This window comes from Pyrus communis, chromosome 16, assembly GCF_041283825.1.
Source record: "Pyrus communis isolate YQ-2024b chromosome 16, ASM4128382v1, whole genome shotgun sequence".
NCBI lineage: Eukaryota > Viridiplantae > Streptophyta > Magnoliopsida > Rosales > Rosaceae > Pyrus > Pyrus communis.
Window position 1 is genome coordinate 7,961,714 of NC_142580.1, and position 18,634 is coordinate 7,980,347.

General features: G+C 38.1%; 2 protein-coding genes across 2 annotated transcripts; both read right to left on the bottom strand.

The window, feature by feature from the left end:
• Positions 1 to 240: 240 nt before the first annotated feature.
• LOC137731044 (uncharacterized) lies at positions 241 to 5,178 on the bottom strand. Its single transcript, XM_068470099.2, has 4 exons — positions 3,697 to 5,178; positions 2,539 to 3,110; positions 2,235 to 2,454; positions 241 to 1,663 (listed from the first exon to the last, which is right to left on the bottom strand). Exons 1-4 carry the CDS (start codon positions 4,912 to 4,914, stop codon positions 314 to 316), a joined length of 3,360 nt encoding a protein of 1,119 aa, XP_068326200.1. The 5' UTR covers positions 4,915 to 5,178; the 3' UTR covers positions 241 to 313.
• A 9,977-nt stretch (positions 5,179 to 15,155) lies between these two features.
• Positions 15,156 to 18,091, bottom strand: LOC137731653 (indole-3-acetic acid-amido synthetase GH3.17-like). Its single transcript, XM_068470829.2, has 4 exons — positions 17,428 to 18,091; positions 17,248 to 17,349; positions 16,283 to 17,127; positions 15,156 to 15,921 (listed from the first exon to the last, which is right to left on the bottom strand). The coding sequence occupies exons 1-4, from the start codon at positions 17,727 to 17,729 to the stop codon at positions 15,335 to 15,337; spliced, it is 1,836 nt and encodes a 611-aa protein (XP_068326930.1). The 5' UTR covers positions 17,730 to 18,091; the 3' UTR covers positions 15,156 to 15,334.
• Positions 18,092 to 18,634: the final 543 nt, after the last annotated feature.

The following is an 18,634-nucleotide window of genomic DNA, read 5'->3' on the forward strand; positions in this document are numbered from 1 at the left end:
GTTTACTCAAGCAGGTAAGTAGGGGCAAATATCCCCAATCATTTTGTAATTCTAAATGCATGTTACTGTCTGAATGGCCAAATCGGGAATTAACCAACCAGAGCCGTCAATTTGCTCGGAAGGTTTAACTCCTACTCAAAGGTCTTGGCGTAAGTCGTGATGATTCAAAAGGCGGTCGACAGTTCAGGCATTTCAGGGCATGCAAATGCTCAAAGAAAAGGTAAGAAAAAGTGAAAGAAGTGAGAAACAAACCTGAACTTTCACTCCTGATCTGAAAATTGCTAAAACATATTGTACACAAGTATGTGTTTGTCTAAATGTACTTTAACCCTGAGATGTACTGTTGTCTAGACATTAGATACTGGACCAGGGAATAAACAATTCCCAAGAGCCCTAATATCCTAATCTTCAGCACATCTGTTATTATGATCGATGGCAGATTAAGGGGCATAGTTATCAACGGCATTGAGTCTGTCTGTTTTGTGAAACTCCACATAAACCTGTTGAAAAGGATATGGCTCGGGAATGTAAGAACGAGGAGGGCCAAATTCTTCACAGCAAAGAACCAATCTGGACCGCCAATTTCCAAGCCCCAACCCGCATTCCCATGCCAGACATCTTCCCATATGCTGTAGATGGCAGTCAGGACTAGGTAGGCCGATATCACTACTGAAACAGGGAAATACCTTTGCTTGTCCCCAAATCCGGCAACAAAATCAGAGTCCTGGTTGAGAAGCAGCAAAATTGGTGCCAGAAAGAATATCGCACGATTTGAGCCGCCAGTGAGATTGACATTCAGGATGAGGCATATAGCAAAGCACATCACAGTTGCAACATTACCAACTGCTGGCATCCAAGCTCCCTCAGCAGCCATTTTCTTGATTGTGAATGATGAGACACTTGCAGACCTACGCTGTTGCATGAATCTCATTCTTGAAGCAAAGCTAGTAGAGGTGCTTTCACCGGATTGACTGTGCCTGATTCCAGGCCTTTCAGTAGCCTTTTCCCTCATTAACGACGCAAGCTCAAACTTTATCTCCAGCGCTATTAGCATAAATATTGCTGCATAAAGACCGAGAAGGGATGTCCTTGCCCCCTCAACAGCAAATAGAGTAGTGAGCTTCTTCTCTTCTTCACCCAAGTCTCCAAATCCACTATCTCCGAGGATGTTTTTAATTCTCACTTGGCCCTCCAAAAGATAGGTAACAGGAAAGAGAGCTACCAGTAAAGCAAATACCCAAGGAAGCAGCTTCGTACTCGAGGCAGATGGAAAATGGGTGAAAACCGCAAACACCGAGGCAGAGACCATGGTTACAACTATGAGGATATGTAAAAAAGCTGTCTGAAGGAAGTACTCGGTAGATATGTAGACACCTAGAGCAATACCCATAGCTATGGAGTAAAATACTCTCAACTCAACCATGTATTTAATAGGTATGACAGATGTAACAGCTGCTAGAGTCAGTAGGATTGCCATAATAAGAAGCCATGACGGCCACAAAGGTTTTTGTGCCACAAATCCATATATGGTGATGTCATCAGAAGTCTGACGAGCAGCTTTAATTAGGTCAGACCGGTACGTCCATGATACTGGAATAGGTGGTTGCATAAGGATAAACAGCAATCCAGTTGCCACCACCAGCACTAGGCATCTCTTGGCAGACTGCACAAAAAAGTAGAAAATGATCACTTAACACGATGAACATAATTGATTAGATAATGCTAAATAAAAAGATTCATAAACTTGGATAATGCTAAATAAAAAGATTCATAAACTTGGCCAAGTTTGAGAATCTGATTGATTTCTCTTCATTAAGTGCTTAAAGTTCATGAACAGCTCAGTATCGGTTTCATATAACGGTATCAGCACACCCAATTAAAATACCAACTAATTAAGAAAAGTAAGATTTTCTAATTAGTTGTTAACTAGGAGAGTAATATCCAGTTTTCCTTAATTCAGTTTAAAATTCTGGATTTCTACAGAACACTGTACCTATTCCAATCAGTAGTACTATGAGAAGATATGCAGAATCAATATGGATGATTAATGTGATGAATCACACATGAAAGGCTTATGAAATAAATTCTGAACGGAGAGTGAAAAATACATAGAAGCCCAAAACCTTAGGTAGAATATCAGATTTATATGCTTTTTCTTTGATTTCGATATCCATGCGAACAGGTTATGTGCAAAAGATACTGAAAGAGAGGTCAAGAAATAGAGTATGATATACCAAGACATGAGAGAAGTGGAGAGCCACAATTGGTACACAAGCCAAGCCCGTCAAAACAATACAGCAACCCAAGAGTAAGCCATCAGATGGGGGTCTTCCATTCCACCACTGTAGAGCTTCAAAGATTGTTTCACGGCAAAACCAGACTGCTAAGGAAACCACACCTGCATGTGCATACGCTTGCCAAGCTTTCATTTTTGAGGCTGTTCTTGACTTATCCCTAAAAATTGTAGCAAGCAAAGAATTAATAATGCAGACACTTTACAGAGTAAACACAAAACATCAAGCAAAATAGAGTTAGTACTTGTAAAGTAGCAATGGTGGCGTTACAGCCAATAATAGAATAGCTGACACCCATATGACAGACTTGGAAGAAATAAGCAGCATAGCCAGCTTAGCTGAATACAAGCACGTCAAAACCCAAACAGCCTTTCCACCAATACGACGATCTACAGATAGTCTTTTCACCAAAGCTAAACCCACAAATGTTGTCACAATAACCATGTAGCTTGGGTACATTACATCTTCCTCAAAACCATAAAAGTATATGCCAGAGTAATTAAAAAATCGATTCTCAATGTGGCAAACGAGAAATGCATGGCCAATTAACCCAATCTCCATCAAAAAGTGAAGCTTTGAAGGAAGTAGTACTAGACCAGGAATAGACATAGCCAAGACAACATTCACAATTACGAGTTTGCAGAAGGACTTCAGGGACATTCCTGCCATCCAAATATTTAGATCCCAGAAATTATGTATTACAAACCATGCCACCATCAAGCTTCCAAGAACAACAAAAGCAAAATATGATGAAACACTCTTCTTTGTGAAAAATCGAGCCAAATAGAAACCGGCAACTGAAGGCAGTGGAAGGAACTGCAAGACAAAGGACGACCAATGATCACTGCTAGGTCAACATTCAAATTAGAGTTCAGAGTCAGTCATTACGCGAGAAACTCATTATTCCAGAATCCAATTACAAGCTTACCACACACAACAGTATGAAGTTCAGTTTGGAGAATTTTGTCTGCAACACATTACTATCCTCGAGTTTGTAAGATTACACCACCACAAAGGTAACTAGCATTTTGACACAGTAATGAAACACTCCGGCCAACACTTCATTTTCAGAAATGTTCAAAAATTGAATATGATAGATTACATCAATGCACTACTGGTGACTTATGCTCCAACCAAATATGAAGCGAGGCACGATGTAAGCTCATACATCACAACAGCACAAAGAATTATGTAAAAAAAAAAAAAAAAAAAAAAGAAAGTAGAGCTAACGTCCTAATAAATAGCATTCTTAGGGCTTACAGTGATTTACAGTCTTGTCTAACCATGTCTGCTGCAAACCAATTTTCAACAGGGTAGACTCCTTTTATACTTTGTAGCTAACAGAATTCATGTATGCTGATAAAAGACATGAAGATAGAAATGTAAGGAAGTAACTGCATACCAATATAGGAAACCCGACAACGATAGCTCCAGCAACACTAACTACAACAGCCAAAGCAGTGAAAGCCATGGAGCTGAAAGCATCAGATATCATGCCCAACGCATAAGCACCCGCTCCAGATGCACCTCCGAGCATTGCAGTGGTCACCAAAAGGTAATTCAACGGCGGGGGCACCTGAATGTACCGCCCAAACGAATGGAAAACGACTCTAATTTCCAAACATATCACCACAACCACCAGTGCAACAGCTCCATTCATCACCTGAATGCCGCGCAGTTGGTTCGGATTCTTCGTGACCCACCAAAGCGCGCCCCGGGTCGAGGCATAGAGCTGGAAGAGAAATGGAATGAAGAAGAGGAGAAATAGATCGGAAACTGCAGCGGCAGAAGAGAAAACGACGTTGTAGTGAGAGGCAATGTGGAAGAGGAGAGGGAAGAAGAGGAGATAAAGAGTGTGGATGCAACCCTCCAGTGGCGTGAGGATGAGGTTGTCGTCGGGGACCTCACCGCCGTGGTACTTGGAGTCTTGCTTGGTTTTGAAGGAGGAGATGCGGGGAATTGAGTAGAGGTAATAGAAGAGGCAAGAGAAGGACATGAGGTAGTACGAAGCGTTGGTCATACCTACGGCGGAGATGGTAGCCCAGGTGAAGAGGGAGGAGGCGGCGAATGGGAGGCAGGCGAAGAGGAGGCGCTCGAGCGCGAGAACGATTGAAGGGTTCTCGATTTGAATCCACTTGAATTGGAGAGAGACCCAGACGCCGATGAGGAAATTGGTCTCGGCGCAGAGGAAGGCGGCGAGGGCGGCTAGGGGAAAGGAGGTGAAGGTGGAGAGGAGGGAGGAGCTGAAGAAGAAGGCGATCTGGGAGAAGACGAGGGTGAACCAGACGCCGAAGAAGGCACCGGACTTGAAGTTGAGGGCGTCGACGATGTAGGAGACCATGAGACCTAAGGTTAAGGTTGCGATCACCGGTGTACCGCCGAGGTCGAGGAGGAAGGCGGCGCAGGGGAAGAGTGCAACGGCGATTCGGGCGTTGTGGGCGAAGGAGGAGGGGGAGAATCGGGAGTTCTTGAGAGATCTAGAAGGACCGCCACCATTGTTGAAGATTGAGTCGTTGAGGCTGGAGCTAGGGTTTGGGGAGCCGTTGCCCAAGGAGGAAGTGCTCGCCGAAGGGGTGATGTTCGGACGGAAGAACCGCGGCTGAAGCTCCGGCGGCATCATCTTGGCCCGGCCTCTTCAGCTTGCTTCACTGTCTCTCTCTCACTATCTAATCCTACCTATATATTTCGGATTGTTGTCCCACTCAGGACTGGACTATTGTCCAATCTTTGCTGAGCTGCTCTGCTTGTACAGTTCTGAGATTATGTGAGAGACAAAACCGGCGGCTTCCCAGCACGCTTATTTTCTTCGATTCATTTCCAACTTAGGTTCGGAGAGAGATTTTGGAAATGGAAGTCGTGACGTGGATCGTGGAGTTGTGACCGTTGGATGAGGATCGGGCAGTCTGTGTGCCTAAGAGTGCAAGCTACTATTGGTGAGTCCCTCCGTGGATGAGTCGCCAGGACTTCCTTCTTCTCGGTTTCGACTGTATTTTGTTTGGGCCAAAACTTGTTCCCGCGGCCTTACTTTGGTCCCAAATAACGCGCCGATATTTAGTCCATTGTGAACGTGATTCCTTTCCTTACACAACCCAAATAATTTGGGTCTTCAAAATGAGAACAAAAAGTTTTTGTCGTCGGCCCTTAAAATTTGATCTTCCAATTAAAATGGTTCTTGAAATCAAGGTTTTAGAAGAAGTTAGGCGTTAATCGAATGATGGGCTGGGGTCTAGCGCCTAAGCGGATTAGATAGTTTAAGTAAAACTTTTGCTTATGCTTAGAATATATATAATTTCATCATAAACTACACAATATAATGACATATACATTATGAAGTATTGGAACATAAGAAAAATATGGAGAACAAGCAGATAATGTGTGTTCATCCAAGTATTCAATAACTCTCTAACAATTTATGAAAAAATAAAACGGAAATGAAAGTAATCTTCTTTTCTGTCTAAGTGAGTCGCGACCTAGGCGGGTATAGGCGGGCTTGGCGGTCTAGGTGGGCACCTCAGCAGGTCTAGGCGCTCCTTCTTAATTTTCAAACTTCTAGACATTAATTGAGATGGTGAATAGCCGTCTAGTGCCTAAGTGGTGTTAGGTGAGAATTTTTAGAACAGGCTTGAAATAAAATATATGGTCTTTTCGTTAAATTTTCTGCTAGCACATAAATGGATTTCACCTATCCAATTATATGGTGCTATGTGGATTAGTAATAAAAAAATTATTTGAAAATAGTTAAAAACTAAGATAAAGAGTTTAAACTAAAACTGAAAAAAGGAACACCGTGGTCTTTTGATCTTGCGACTCTTGAGAGCCTTCTTCTTTGATCAGCAACGGAGATAAAACCCCGGAAAGAACCTTGAAGAAGAAGATTTATTTATTTATTTATTTATTTTTAGTTTTGTTAGTTTTAGTTTTTAAATTTTTATAAAAATTTGGATTTTATTATTAATCCACTTGATCTGTTATGATTGGATAGGTAAAACTCATTCATGTGCCACATTAATACATAATTGACCAATTTGATTTGTTGGTTTCACTTCCACAGACCAAATTGATAGACTTGCTATTTCAGAAACTATATCGATTGAAAGTTCCAATTTTAGGGACCACCTGATCAAAAAATAAAATAAAAAATTGTTTGGATTATTTAAGCAAAATATTAAAAGGGAGAAATTTTGTTCACAATTAATGAATTCTACTATAAGAGGGTGGAGATTTTGATGAACCACAATGAGTCATCTATAATCAATGGTGGAGTCAGAATTTTTTTCTTGCGTTGGCTAGTTGAAATTAGTACTATAAAATCACATATTTATTTTTTAATCAATATAAAATAACAACAATAGAATATAAACAATTCTTAAAATCATAACCCTAACCAAGGACCATATATATAATTAACCTGCTAAATAAACCAAGAATAAGTAAATAAAGCGATTAAGAATGTATCAAAGGTTGCATTCATTGGAAAATTGCAATGAAAAGTAAAAAATTGCGGAGATAGAGATTTAATTGTGAACTAAAAGAAAATTCTTTTTCTTTTCTTGAGTAAGAAGTACAGAGTTTAAATCGCATAGGGTAAATGGTATTTTTCTTTAATGAATAGGATAGAAGGGGGAGGGAAGATAGAACTAATTTATTACTTGTAGCATAAAAAGTATTATTTATTACCTATCCTCTACTAAATATACATGAAATAATAACCTGTATTGGAATTGAGTGGGCTATATAGGTTATACATAGGCTACATGCATTAACATAAGTCATTAAAGCATGAGTTTGAAAAAAGATAGTGCTATTCACACATCTTTATTAATTTTTTGTCATTGATCGTCATCAATTCATTCAATCTGAAGGTCGAAAACTGAGAGAAATGTATGAGAAATAAAAATAAGTGTGTAGATACACTACACTTAAAAAAAAACCCTCTCTAAACTACTGCCCACCTTAACCTTGCGGGTGGCTCCGCCCGTGTATATAACTGAGTCCTACGTATCCCTATGTATAACCATGCATTACATATGGTAATTGGATGAAATGGAATTGTAAGATCCAAAATGAAAATGGTCAAACTTAAATTCAAGCTCGACCATAGAAGGGTGCAAGTGGTAACATCGAGCATGGCCCTCGGTGGTTTTTTAGTAGAGCAATAATGATATTGGGTTAAAATAGTTAGTTGTTAAGTGAGAGGAAAATCAGTGGAGATCGAATCGGTACAAGAGTGCATAATAATTTAGAAATTATTTTTATACTAAAACCCAAACTCTCGTGTACTGTTCACGAACAATGGAGTGGCGAAAATGCCACTCCATTGATTATATAGAGTGCTATGTGGAAACAACAATGCAAGGATGGGATCTCATCGCTTGCACTTAAACAACGGTTTGTTTCTCGAATCACATTCATTAGTTAGATTATTAATGTGCCTAGACTGTGGTTTTCAATATGACTTTCTAATTTCCCATTTACAGCATTCTCTTTTTGGTTTTTGAAGTGTGTACGTTTGATTATAGAAAAAAAAAATTTAATAAAACACAAGAGATGCAGCAATTAGAAACATGGCTGCAAGTGTCTTTTCTTTAAATTACTATATTACTTTGGTAGTATATGCATGCATAACAGAAATTCAAATCATAATACAAGATTTTAGAACTGTGCCAATCGTGTACCAAAATACTCGAAAATCAGAATTGTGAAACTAAGTCATTGTCACTTAAAAAAGTGTACATAATTTTAATGTTATATAGATGCAAGTTATTTTTCACTTATTCTCTAAACCTTTTACTTCCCTTCTAAACTTGAAAGCAGGAAGCCAAGTCTCCAGACTGCTCCAAGGACTAGGAGGTCATCCATGAGCAACCTGGCATGAGGATTTTACTCACACGGTTGGGCTTCTGAAACTCATTATATTTAGTATATTCTTCTTATATACAATGCTTCTATTTGCGGAATTAGACATGTCCTTTTTTAATTTTAAGGGCATGAAAATTGAAACTCGGGTGCTACCCCTATTTCAAGGCAACTGAGACCGCTTGACACTGGTACCCCAATCGATTTCTTTGTTGTTTTCCTTAATGGATTATCGATTTCTCACTTTTTTCTGAGTTTTTAACTATAGGTATTTTGCATTTTTGGCCTTCAAGATATAATTGCCCAGTGCAATTATTTGTTTTCATAAAGTGCAATGGATAATATGTTAACCTGATTATTTGGGTGCATAAAGTATTTTTTTTTTAAGAAATATGGTTATTGCTTTTCTGGTTTACAAAAGGAACAGAGCTTGGTTGCTGAAAAATCAGCAGCAGCTCCTACTGCTAGCGAATTATGGGTGGACATGTGTCCAAATAATTGATTTTTTAATCACAACTTGGACATATGTCCACCCGTGATGCGCTAACAGCAAGAGCTGATGCTGATTTCTTCAGCAGCCAAGCTTTCTCCTAACAAAAGGGGTTTACAGTGCAAAGTCAAAAAGAATTTTTGAGTATTTAATTTACTGCCAACATAAAGGAAGTTGGGGTTATTTTTCTCAGTTTTATAGTTACTAGCCTTCATGCACGCGCTCACGCGCGTGCATAAGACATTTTTTAAATCACTGCGTGCTACTCACAATTTATATGTTTTAAATGTATTTATGTGCGTAAATTGACAAAAGAAAAGTCAAATATTTGAAGTAAATGAATAATTTTAGATCATGCTAGAAGAAATCCCTCGTAAACCAATTAAAGCAGCTGAATTCATATAATAAAATCGGTCTCTATAGAATTTACGTTAAGAATAGAGAAAATAATATTTAATAAACAATTGATTGAATCATATTATTGCTAGCCTATTGTGAGGATAAGGCCACCCCCTTCTCCTTAGTGTATAAAATATTGTTTATTTAAAAAAAAATCATTTGACAATTCATTTAATCACATTATTATCCATGTGCGAAATACCTTTTTTATAACCAGCATTACACGCCTCTTAAGATGTTTTAAACGTGTTTAAAAATAGAGAAATTAATATTTAATAAATAACTGATTGAATCACATTATTACTATCTTATTGTGATGTTAAGCCCACCCACTCCCCCTTAGTGTAGATAATATCATTTGTTAAAAAAAAAATCATTTGATTACTTATTTAATCACATTGTTATCCACGTGCGAAAAACCTTTTTTTTATAACCGGTATTATACGCCTCTTAAGATGTTTTGAACGTATTTAAAAATAAAGAAATTGAATCACATTATTGTTAGCTCATTGTGAGGTACTAATTAAAAAAAAAAGCACCAAAAAGTAAATTATTAAAGAAATACTGTTAAAATGATGAAAATACCCCTACCTTATTTGATGTATTATTTTGGAATGCCTTTGAAGTTTTTTATTTCTAAATTTTTTGTTAAAGCATGATGACACCAAATCACTATTCACCTTTTCCATTCTCTTTATATATAATAGATTACATCTTATTAGGTATGTTGCTTCTTAGAAGCGATTTGATCACAGTATGACTATGTCAAAATTGCAATTGATCTTGATTGGGAACATTTTGACATCGGTTGAGAGAGGTAGCATTTGTAAATTATGTAACACCTGATACTTAAATCGGTTCTTTTTCATCTTCTCTCTTTGTTGTCTTCTTCCTTTGCAGAGGGGAAGGAGAGGGTACTTTTGTGTGTATTATATTGTTCTTAGTGGAATATTAAATTACAACTAGGTTTATAACACAAAAGTGTTTTGGGGACAAATGGTATGCTGACTGAAAACATCATCAAGAAGATGAAAATGTACTTGATTTAAAATTTATAGCTATATGTGTGACAGTTGAAGTTTTTGGTATGAATTTCCTTAATTTTCTAAATTTGGTGTTGTTTAATAAGTAAAGATTCATGCCCGAAGATAATTTATTACAATCCAATGTTCTGTTAGTAAATCTTTATCCTTTATCTGTAAATAATATTGCGCATATAGTTTTTGTAATGGTGTTGAGGATTTTAAATATGTTATTTTTGTGTCTAAACAATAAACAGTGCGTTGTACGCAGAAGCAAAACAACGGACAAGATTTACTCCATATGAGAAGAAGAGGTTAACTTAATTGTTTAGTTTATTCAAAATTGGTCAGATTCAATCTAATTCAATCATTTTTTTTTTTTGCAGTATGGATAACATAAATCTAACATTTCTTTCTTCTCCTTTGCTTAGTTGGAGCTACCCGTGCTGCTGTTGATGCAGGATATGTTCCTAAGGAGCTGCATGTAACATTAATGATGGTATTTTTTTTTTCATTCTTGAAGAATATATTCATTTCTATATTATTTTGTAATGATAGTATATGTCACATCCCGGCCCAAGGCGGATCACTTCCCCGGCCTGCTCCACCACTGTAGCACGATATTGTCTGCTTTGGGCTTATCATTCCCTCACGGATTTGTTTTTGGGAACTCACGAGCAACTTCCCAGTGGGTCACCTATCATGGGATTGCTCTAGCCCACTACTCGCTTAACTTCGGAGTTCCTACGGAACCCGAAGCCAGTGAGCTCCCAAAAAGCCTCGTCCTAGGTAGGGATGAAAATATACATATAAGGATCACTCCCATTGACGACGTGGGATGTCACAGTATATGATGAATCACATCCTTGAACCTGTTATAAGTAGTCTTACATTTTGATTTTCTTTTATTTCTATTCTCCTGCAATTGAAGTATGATTTGCTTTTCTGGTTTATAAAGGGATTTCTGATGCAATGTCAAAAAGAATTTTTGAGTATTTAGTTTATTAGCATCGTAATGGAATGTGGGTTTATATTTCTATGAGTTTGATAGTTATTACATCTTATTAGGTATGTTTCTTCTTAGAAGCGCTGCAATATTTGTAAAAGAAAAGCAGAAGAATTAGGGGCATATTATGTGGAGGGTGAATTGCTTGCCTGAGGTAATTATATATTTTATGTGTGAATGTGACTTATGCGAATATTAACTGAAATGTCAAATATGTGTGACTTGTAATGTGTATATGAAGGTGAACTAATTTAATATATGTGAACTAAAATTGAGACTGGCAAATTACGTAGTGAACTGAAATGTACATAGATGATGTAAATTTAAACTGAAATGCACAACAAAAATTATGCTTAGCATGCTTGCGCAATTGATAAATAGATCTTTGTACAGAATTCTCTCACATTGATGGTTCTTTGATCTCAATGTAATTACCATATATTAACTATGCATTGTGGAGAACTAAACATTGAATCATAAATAGTCAATATATAAGGACACTATCTTATTATGCTTCTTGAAGAATTTAGTGTCTAATTTGAAAAACTAAGGAAGAATTTTTATTCTTTTGTACAAACCCCATCTACTAAAATGTCAGATTTCTTCAATTGACTGAAGGAAACATATGGTAAATACCTTAAACTTTTGGGCATATACATTTTTGAATCACTTTGCTTTTCAGGGATGCAATGAAAGATGATGTGAGGACTTGCGATGATGGAGTTGTATAGCTATTGTGTTGCAAGTATAGGGATGAGCAACCAGGGATATGTGTAGATAGAAAAATATGGATGATATTTGTACCTAGCTACTTTACATTATGTTGGTTGTAGCATACCAAGAGCCCTGACCCTTTTGTTCAAATGGTATGTGTATCTAAATGCATTTAAGATTTTATATATTTACTCAAGATATTTATATTTCGTGATCTCCAAATACACCTTGAATCATTTTTAGATTCTAATATGAATGTAAATAGATTTTAATATATTTAACATGTTTAATAGAGTTTTACATCTCATAACAATGCGCGGATTTAAATACTAGTTATAGTTAAACATACTCTCAAAATCTCAAGAAATCTCATCATAATTTATGTGGTGTATAAATATCGACATTGGAAATCGATGGAAGTGGCAAAACCCCATCCTTGTTTGTACCACATGACTATCATCCAAAACCACAGGCTATATATATATATATATATATATCTGGAGAAAGCACGAATGACCCATGCCGGATGTCGTTTCGTTTTCTGAGCATGGCAGAATGACATGACCTTATCCGAAACAGAACGAGAGCAACCAGGAAAGTCCCAATCCCAGTTCTATTTGCATGTCAAATTATAAAGTGGGGCTAACAAAAAGGACGCACAACCTGCTGGGGGTTTGAGCCAAAAGAGACAGCTACAGAAGCTGCTCATCTTTCTCTCTCTCAATATCTCCAATCCAACATGCATGCATGACCCCCAGCACAGCATACGTGTGGCCTGTCGGATCTTTCTTTCTGTATTTTCTTGATACACAGCTGAGAGAGTGAGAGCTACCTCTCTTTCATTACTATTTGTCAAATGCCAAACACAATTCACAAATGTCTCTGTGTGTGTGTATATATGGGGATGCGGAGCAAGCAGTGACATCCATCTTATTTTTGTTGGTTGTCCCTTTAAAGTGTACAGTATTAAGAGTGAAATGCGTTAACTTCTACAAATTTACATTTAACATGGTATTAGAGTAGGTGTACGTAGATCATGAATGAGTTAGATAAGTATCCATTGTTCTACGTGAAATGGGAGGGTTGAGACTAAGAGTTACTGAAGTGTGAAGTCCTAATACTGAGGACGAGTGTTACTTGTTAGCATAGTTCATCTTCTCAGTAACTTCATAATATGTATGATATGTATGTCTATTTATTATGAATGAGTACATAAAGTATATTAAAGATCATTTTGATTTCCAACATATCATGCGCTTACTAACACATAAGAGAATAAAAAAGTATGTCACACATTATAAAATAACTTATTTCACATGAGAAACCATATATTAGATCGCTCAACAAAAATACGTTTATTTAAGGGAAGTATTATTGGCACTTTAAAAATCTCATTCTACACTCCTTACAAGTGTATTTTTCTTTCCTAATATAGAAAGTTTGGAGTGTAGAATAAGAATTTTGGAATGCTAATAACAAATCCCTTATTTAATACCTGAACAAATATGTGCGATTACTTCTCTGATTTAAAGATTTAAAGTAAGTAATAGTACTGACATGTAATAGCCTTTCGTATTGCAGATCGATTTTGCAATTCGTTTAGTAATCCAAATTGGAGGCATGAAAAAGCAATTACTCTAAGCACCGATTCAAACAAACTAAACAAACGTATAGTTTAAGCTAATTTGGGTTGGCATGCATGAAAGACCGACGCCTAAAATGCCCCGGTTAGAAAATAGTACTGGTCCCGAGCAAAACGAAAAACATAAAAATAGTACTGGCCAAGTAAGTTAAATTTCCATTTATACCTAAACAATGTTGAGAATCAATGTCAATTGTAGGTGAAGTAGGTGGATGTTGTAGGTGAAGTAAGTGTGTGAGGTTGGTGAAGTAAGTGGAGGTTGTAGGTGAAGTAGGTGGATGTTGTAGGTGAAGTAAGTGTGTGGTGTAGCTTTCATTTGGTTTGCTATAAATACCCAAGTCCTCAAGCATTGTATATCATCCAAGGAGAAACAAAGCCTAGAGCTAAATAAGAAAAGCTTTGCTAATTAGTTTGTTTTGTGAGCTTTCTTTAAGAGTGTGCTTTATTTTCTTCTTCTTGGGATCATTAGAGTTATCTTGGATACTCTTCTTATTCAACAAACAATATTATGCACAGATTGAGATTGCATCCTAATTCATTTACGTGTCTTCTCCATTGTCCTCAAGAATAAGAGAACAATAAAGTCTATGTTTAGGGTTTTGGGTTTTGAGGCCTCTAATCTTTTAAAACGTGTTATCCTACCGTCAAATTTGTCACATTTTTTGTTTGTTTTAAATGCACGAAAATAACCCTCAATTGTTGAAATTTTTTATTGTGCAAAGTAAATTGGCTCGTTTATACTTGCAAGTCCATGTAACAAGTCGGAAGAAGGTCATAATTCCAAGGTACATTTCCATCAGTTTTGTCGATAGTCAACGATTATGGATATTGATTTCGAAATTCTCAATAGATATATCCGTAATTAGGTTGCCGACATTTCTGTAAAAATCGATATTTACAAGGGGTACATTGCGAAGATTTTCGAAAAGAGAAAAGAAACAAGAAGAATGATTGAATAGCAGTGAATGAGTGGAGTGGAGCCATATAAGTTTGTATCATCATGAGATCCAAAGGAAGAGGCGTGTGAGTGAGATAGAGAGAGAGAGGACATGAGACTCGAGGGCAGGCCCTCCTTCTCCCCCTCCTCCGCCTCCGCTGTGCAGCTACCTGGGGTAGAGCTGGTGGTGGTTAAGACCACATTTTCCCAATAAATGCATGAGAGAAATGCCAAAGTGCTTGGCTAGCTATATATGGATATACTGACTTGACTAGTATTATTTATGCCCGGTCCCCTTTGCTTGTACAGTTTCCTGTGTCTCCTTGATTTGCACTCATTGTCCACCTTACCTATCTCCATGGTCGTTTTGCCTAATTTCCCACATGCAGGCGTGGCTGCATCTTAGCCTTAATTTGCCTCCTTTCCCTTCACCACTGGAAAACAAGGCCTTCTATAGCTGGTTGGCTCAATTGGTAAGGTCTCTGCTTTATGTGTCGCCCCACCAAGATTCGAGTCTTATTGCTAGCAGTTTTCGTTGGTACGAGACTTATAAATTCTTACGTAAATCCATATCAGTGGCAGCTGACAATTAGGTACCACGCCTAAGTCCTTTAGGCTCGAGGTTGTGGATATGCCCTGACACTGGTGGTGAGAGTCATCACTCTCCCCTTAAACTTTTCTTCACCCCAAAAAAAGGGCCTTCTATAATTTTTGGCCTTTGAGCTGAGAGGAGAAATTTTAATCCAATTTTTCTAAAAAGTAGTCTAAATTTTAATCCAAATCCAACTTACACAATGAGAGGGAAATCACAGAACATATAAGACGAACTTTTACAAATCAAACCATGAAATTGGGTTCTCAGTTAACATTTCCAGGGGAATGAATCAAATCCCGGAGTGGCCATGTTTTTGTTTATGTCAGTCAAATCCAGGGAAATGCCAAAATTCACCATGTTTTTGTTTATGTCAGTCAAATTATTGAGTCTCCATTCTAAATGGCTCCCATAGAGGAGTTGATTTACTGAAGAATCTTCCCACCACCCTGGAATCCAGAATCCTAATGGCCTCCTCTGACTGGATGCACCTGGGAGTTTTATACTGGTTCACAGAAGATCCCTGGGACACAGAGAAATCCATGAGTGCATCAAAAGTCCCATGCTGCACAATCCGGATCTCCAGTGGTCCTATGGAATTGTCCTTCCTCCTGCACCTCCGGTACACCGAGTCCAGGGATTGTTCCACTGTGGAGCAGCATTGCTCCATAATGATGGTCTCCAGTTCTATCGTGTCGTTGTTTTCTTTGGTCTTGAGCTCCCAGAACAGCACATAGTGGCCTGGGATTGAGGAGGTGTCCGCGTAGCTGGTGTACTCGATGAGGAGGAAGCCGAGGCGCTCGAGCAGGAGCTTTGCTTGCGTGACGGCGTTTAGAAGGTCTTCTTCGTTGGTTTTGTCCGTGTCGATGCTCAAAACCACATTTCTCCTGTGCATGAATCTGAACTGAGGAGCTTTGTTGTGGAAGCCAGTCACCATTAGAATGTCACCAACCCTGTACCTGTATAGCCCTGTGTAAACAGTATAAAAAGAAGATTGATAAAACTACTATGATGAGGTAAATTAAAGACCAAAAATTCAAAGTCGGATCATGAGTTAGCGGAGAAATCTTCTCTGTCATTGGTCATAAACAACCATGTGTATGTCTATCTCATCTCCTATCTAGTCATATGATGAGAGAGACAGATATATAGTTGCATACAACTGGTGACACACAAGAATCTCTCGAGTTAGTGAGTGGGATACCAAAAAACTAATGCAGTATTTTATAGTTGCAAGGTAAAAGTTTTGCTGTCACGTTTAAGAAATGAAACGTAAAATACATGAAGCATGTGGGTCAGACTCGGATCTAAAAATAGGAAGTAAAAGTACCTGTAAAAGTTGTGACAACAAGTTCATAATAGTGACCAAGCTTCACATCCACTAGATCAACTGTTTCTAAATTTTCTTCCTCATCTGCGTTTGCGCAATCTTGACCAGAAACACTGTTGCACGGGGCTACCTCTTCGTGGTGTTTCTCCACGGGTAGGAACTCGAAGTAGGCCATGTTCGGAAGGAGGGTGTAAGCAACATCATGCGGCTTGCTTAGCGGGTTGAAATTGATCCCGAAATAGCATTCAGAAGAAGCATACATTGTTGAAATCAAAGGCAGTCCACCAGAATAGAATTCAAGAGTTGGGATATACTGAGCCATGGACCCTGTGACTATAACCTCAATGTACTTTGTTCTTGGCCAAAGCCTCTTAACTATCCCTTCCATTGACTTGTTACTAAATTCGTGCCTGATCAAATCGGCCAAATCTGGATTCGGTTTGCCGAGGACTAAAGACACCGCGTTTCGACAACTGGAGTCAGTGATCCAGGCACTGACAATACCTGAGCTTATGTTTGAGCACAACTCCTCCCAGTAGTCCTCTAAGAATTTGATGGCCCTGAGGAAAGCGGACGCAAAAACTGCACCGACCCTCAGGACCTCATCCCTCTGTACTAAACCACAGAGTAACTGGCAGTACATACTCTGCTTGCTGTCTGAGCACAAGATGGTCTCATCCGGGCTTGTGTAGATGTTAAACCGGTTGAAAGGCCGGTTGCGGAAGTTACTGCTCTTGTAGTAGCTGCTCAGGACAGGCCTTGCCACTAATCCGGAAGGAGTACTAATTTCCGGTTTGATAAACAAGAGGTACATTCCTTTCCCTTGGTCCAAGCCATCCACATACCTGAATTTGAAACAAATATAATTTCTCAGTTACCTTGTTTTTCACTGTTACATCAATTTAGAACCAACAGTAAAATTTAATATAAACACAGCAAAAAGGAGAAAAAAGGTAGCTTCTCACTTGTTCATCACAGGCACAAGGAGATTATAAAAGAATGTCTTCCTGTCCAAGTCTTCAACGGTTGAAGGCATCATCTTCGGCTGTCCTCCCGAAGTTCCCGAGCTGCGAAAAAACATAACTATTAGAACTAAAATTCATGAAACATAAGAAATTGTACTTGTGACCATATACTTTTCGTACCTGGTGAGGAGCTCAGTGATTTTTTGAGCCGAGATGATCTCAGACGTCTCTCCATTGGCAATTCGCTCGATGTAAGGCTTGACATCTTCATAATTCACAACAGGAACTTTGTTCTTGAAATCCTTCTTGTCATGGTGGCCATTGAGAAAGCCCTTCAGATATTCGGTCTCCGCATTTTTCGCTAGTATCTCTTCCAACACCTGCTGCTGTACTTCATATGCATTTGTTGTCAGGTCCTCCAGAAGCTTCAAACCATATTCACTGTCATTTGGATTATAGCTGGGAATCATCCTTGGCAACATTAGAAAGCAAAATTAAAAAAGAAAATTTGGTCCGAGCCGATTCTAGGACGTCATTCACTGTGACACACAAGCAATGAATCGAAAAATTCACCGGAATTTCGGTTTGATTTTGATCAGTTAAGACCTGAAACTCCAAGAAAAAAACAGATTCTCTTCCCTTTTGAACTGAATTTTGTAATATGAAAAGGTGCCTTGCAGGAGAAAAAAAGTGGAAGAAGAGTGAAAGTGCTTAAAGAGCAAAGGAAGAGAAAGTGCTACATATTTGTACGAGCCATTGTCTTGCAATAGAAGGCTGCTCAATGTGGTTTCTGTGTAGCAGCTGAGAAGAAAGGGTGGAGGGAAATGAATAAATAACAGACTCTGGAGGGGACTTCGGGAAAAGATGTATATTCAAAAATAAAATAAAATAAAATAAATCTGAAAAATAAAAAAATGGAAATGTGAGGGAAGTTGAGGACGCTATGGAGGTCCTACACACGTGGCCTTGTCTGGTTAGCTGTGAATAATATTGAAAAAAAACTAAGGTTCAAGTTTACATCTTTTGTCTGCTCAAATCAACCATTAGTCAGCCAAGGACCTAGCTATTAATTGAATACTCACTATCTATTAGACAGATGGAATGAGATAATAATTAAAAGAAACGTAACTACAGAAGACTTATTTCTCAGAAAAAAAAAGAAAAGAAAAAGAATTTCATTAACTAACTATAATATCGCATATGTAGTTCAAATCAGTTGACTAAGCGGATGCTTCTTCCGTGCACTCGAGTTTCAATTTCCTTTGCGTGGAAGTATCCAATTGCTAATGCAACAATAAGATAATGCCATCAAAATATTGTACAGAAATCATGGACAAGCTCTGGCTTCTGATAGTAACAGAGATTTTAACAGGAAACTTCTTTTCAA

Excerpts from the sequence above, each read along its gene's own strand:
- LOC137731044 (XM_068470099.2), bottom strand. The coding sequence starts at position 4,914 with ATGATGCCGCCGGAGCTTCAGCCGCGGTTCTTCCGTCCGAACATCACC. Across the intron at positions 2,455-2,538 it reads CCACCATTGCTACTTTACAA|GGATAAGTCAAGAACAGCCT; the intron begins GTACTAACTCTA and ends TACAATTTTTAG. Across the intron at positions 1,664-2,234 it reads TCCACTTCTCTCATGTCTTG|TCTGCCAAGAGATGCCTAGT; the intron begins GTATATCATACT and ends TTTTTTGTGCAG.
- LOC137731653 (XM_068470829.2), bottom strand. The coding sequence starts at position 17,729 with ATGTTGCCAAGGATGATTCCCAGCTATAATCCAAATGACAGTGAATAT. Across the intron at positions 17,128-17,247 it reads CTTGTGCCTGTGATGAACAA|GTATGTGGATGGCTTGGACC; the intron begins GTGAGAAGCTAC and ends TTTCAAATTCAG. Across the intron at positions 15,922-16,282 it reads TGTTGTCACAACTTTTACAG|GGCTATACAGGTACAGGGTT; the intron begins GTACTTTTACTT and ends CTGTTTACACAG.